This window comes from Lolium perenne, chromosome 3 (assembly GCF_019359855.2).
Source record: "Lolium perenne isolate Kyuss_39 chromosome 3, Kyuss_2.0, whole genome shotgun sequence".
Classification (NCBI taxonomy): Eukaryota; Viridiplantae; Streptophyta; class Magnoliopsida; order Poales; family Poaceae; genus Lolium; species Lolium perenne.
In genome coordinates this window covers 344,262,617-344,265,771 of record NC_067246.2, presented here as the reverse complement: position 1 = coordinate 344,265,771, position 3,155 = coordinate 344,262,617, and the positions used below count along the sequence as shown (strand labels likewise).

The window sequence follows — 3,155 nt, the reverse complement described above, 5'->3', positions numbered from 1 at the left end:
GCCGGTTGCAACTAGCCACCCACCAGAAGAACCAAAAGAGCACTCATGTGTATTATCTCAGGAGCACTTCACAGATTATGTAGTCACAGTTATCAGGTTATTTATGTAACAAATTACAAATGATGTTTATAAATTGCAATTACCAGATAATCCTTGTTAGACATGTGTATAGTAGTTGTATTTGTATACCAATGTATTTGTATCATTGTATACCCCCATATATATATGAGATAGGCCTCTCATTGTGGGTAGCGCTGGTTCCCCCAAACCTATTCGTATTACATGGTATCAGAGCTTCCTAGTGTGTCTAGTAATAAAGATTGAGCAGTGTGTGATGCCTGTCAGCAGGGCAAGAGTCATCAACTTTCGTTTTCATTGTCTAGTCGAGTAGTCAACAATCCTCTAGAACTTGTGTTTTCAGATGTGTGGGGTCCTGCTGAAATTTCTGTCAGTGGTCATAAATATTATGTCAGTTTTATTGATGCTTATAGTCACTTTACCTGGTTATATCTTATTAAGCGCAAGTCTGATGTGTTCAATGTTTTCATACAATTTCAAAAACATGTTGAGCGTCTCCTCAAGCACAAAATTATGCATGTTCAGTCCGATTGGGGTGGCGAATATCGCAATCTCCATACATTTTTCCAGCAGCTTGGGGTCTCACATCGCTTATCATGTCCACATAAACATCAGCAAAATGGTACTGTCGAACGTAAGGATCGGCACATTAATTGTTGAAACTGGTCTCACTCTCACGGCACATGCATCTGTTCCCTTTAGGTTCTGGAGTGATGCTTTCTCCACTACTTGTTTTCTTATCAATCGCACTCCTACTAGTGTTCTAGATATGAAGACACCTATTGAACTACTCTTGCAAGAAGTCCCAGATTATACATTTTTCAAAGTGTTTGGGTGTGCTTGTTGGCCTCACCTACGCCCCTACAACAACAAGCTGGAATATAGGTCCAAAAAGTGTATTTTTCTTGGCTATAGTTCCCTTCACAAAGGTTATAAATGTATTCATATTCCTTCAAACCGTGTCTACATATCTCGAGATGTCGTTTTTGATGAGAACCTGTTTCCATTTTCTAACCTACCCTTATCCACAGCCGATCCACCACCATTTCATTCATCTCTTATTTCTGCTGACCAATTTGGTGATGTTGCATATTCTCCTGTGTTATTGCCTAACCATGGTGCAGGAACTGGTCATGGTGCTCGGTTGGAGCTCTTGGATGATACTACAGCTCACTCATCATCGCCATCGCCATCCCTGGACGTGGATCACGTCTCTCCATCGCATGGCCTCGAGGAGCGTGACCATGCACATGCACGGCATGCTGACGTCGATCGGCCTCACACTCCCGTGCATGGCCTCGATGGGAGCGCCCATGCACGGTCGGCTTCTCACGACGATCACGTCGTCCCTATGCCCAGCTCATCATCGCCTGGAGGGGCATCCTCGCCTGCCCTCTCCTCGCCTGGTTCGGTCCCATCTAGGGGGGCACCCTCGCCTGCCCCCTCCTCGCCTGGTTCGGACTCGCCTAGGGGGGCACCCTCGCCTGCCACCCCTTCGACTCTGCCATCGACATCGGATGCACCTTCGCCTGCTCCCGTGTCGCCTCGTGCGCCATCTCCTGTGCCCAGTCCTTCACCGGTTCCTACATCGACGGCCACTGAACTGTTGCTCCTATGGCGCTCCGTCCACATACTCGCAGTCGAAGTGGTATTTTCCGTCCTCTGGAAAGAACAGATGGTACAGTGGCTTGGTACGCTGCGTGTATGGCTGCTGCTATTGCTGATCCCACTATTAAGCCACATATCAGGCTGCCATGGCTATTCCGCATTGGAGAAATGCCAAGGAATTGGAATATTAGGCCTTACTCTGTAATGATACATGGACCCTTGTTCCTCCGCATCCTCGAGTGAATATTATTGATTCCAAATGGGTCTTCAAGGTTAAGAAGCATGCTGATGGTTCTATTGAGCGCTATAAGGCGCGTCTTGTTGCCAGAGGTTTTCGGCAACGTTATGGTCTTGATTATGAAGACACTTTCAGTCCAGTAGTTAAGCCCACTACCATCAGGCTTCTTCTTTCTATTTCAGTAACCCGAGGTTGGTCTATGCGACAGCTTGATGTGCAAAATGTTTTTCTTCATGGGTTGCTGGAGGAGGAGGTATATATGCGTCAACCCCCCGGGTTTTGATGATTCTGAGCGTCCTGATTATATTTATCGCCTCACAAAAGCTCTATATGGGTTGAAGCAGGCACCCCGAGCTTGGCATGCTCGTCTTGCAGCTGCTCTACGTGCCCATGGTTTTGTGCCATCAACAGCGGACTCCTCATTATTTCTTCTCCAGAAGCCTCAGGTCACTATGTATTTCCTGGTCTATGTGGATGACATTATTCTTGTCAGCTCGTCTTCGTCTACAGCCGATGCTCTTATTGTTTCGTTGGGTACTGATTTTGCGGTTAAAGACCTTGGTCAGCTTCACTTTTTCATTGGTTTGGAGGTTACTCATCGTGACCGTGGGTTGATCATGACGCAAAAGAAGTACTCCATGGATTTGCTGCAGCAAGCTAGAATGCTGAAGTGCAAGCCTATTGTGACTCCCATGTCCTCCACTGACAAGATAACTGCTGTTGATGGTGAGCTCTTGTCTTCTGCTGATGCTACTGAGTACCGTAGTATTGTTGGTGGTCTTCAGTACTTGACGATCACTCATCCTGATATTTCATATGTTCTCAACCGAGTTTGCCAGTATCTTCATGAGCCTCGTGACAATCATTGGTCTACCATCAAGCGCATTTTGCGCTATGTGCGCCTTACAGTGTCCCATGGTCTTCATCTTCGGCCGAACCCCTCTGGAGTGTTATCAGCGTATTCCGATCCTGACTGGGCTGGTTGTCCTGATGACAGGCGATCTACGGGGGGGGCTATGTGTTGAAGATATGCCCAAGAGGCAATAATAAAGTGGTTATTATAATATCTTTGTGTTTATGATAAATGTTTGCATACCATGCTATAATTGTATTAGCCGAAACATTGATACATGTGTGTTATGTAAACAACAAGGAGTCCCTAGTAAGCCTCTTGTATAACTAGCTTGTTGATTAATAGATAATCATGGTTTCATGATCATGAACATTGGAA

At 45.9% G+C, this 3,155-nt stretch overlaps 1 protein-coding gene across 1 annotated transcript; it reads left to right on the top strand.

The window, feature by feature from the left end:
- Window positions 1–2,376: 2,376 nt before the first annotated feature.
- LOC139838319 (uncharacterized mitochondrial protein AtMg00810-like) lies at window positions 2,377–2,949 on the top strand. Its single transcript, XM_071827726.1, has one exon. It carries the CDS (start codon window positions 2,377–2,379, stop codon window positions 2,947–2,949), a length of 573 nt encoding a protein of 190 aa, XP_071683827.1.
- The last annotated feature ends 206 nt before the right edge of the window (window positions 2,950–3,155 follow it).

What these genes read in the sequence shown, in the direction of transcription:
- LOC139838319 (XM_071827726.1), top strand. Translation starts at nt 2,377, where the DNA reads ATGTATTTCCTGGTCTATGTGGATGACATTATTCTTGTCAGCTCGTCT.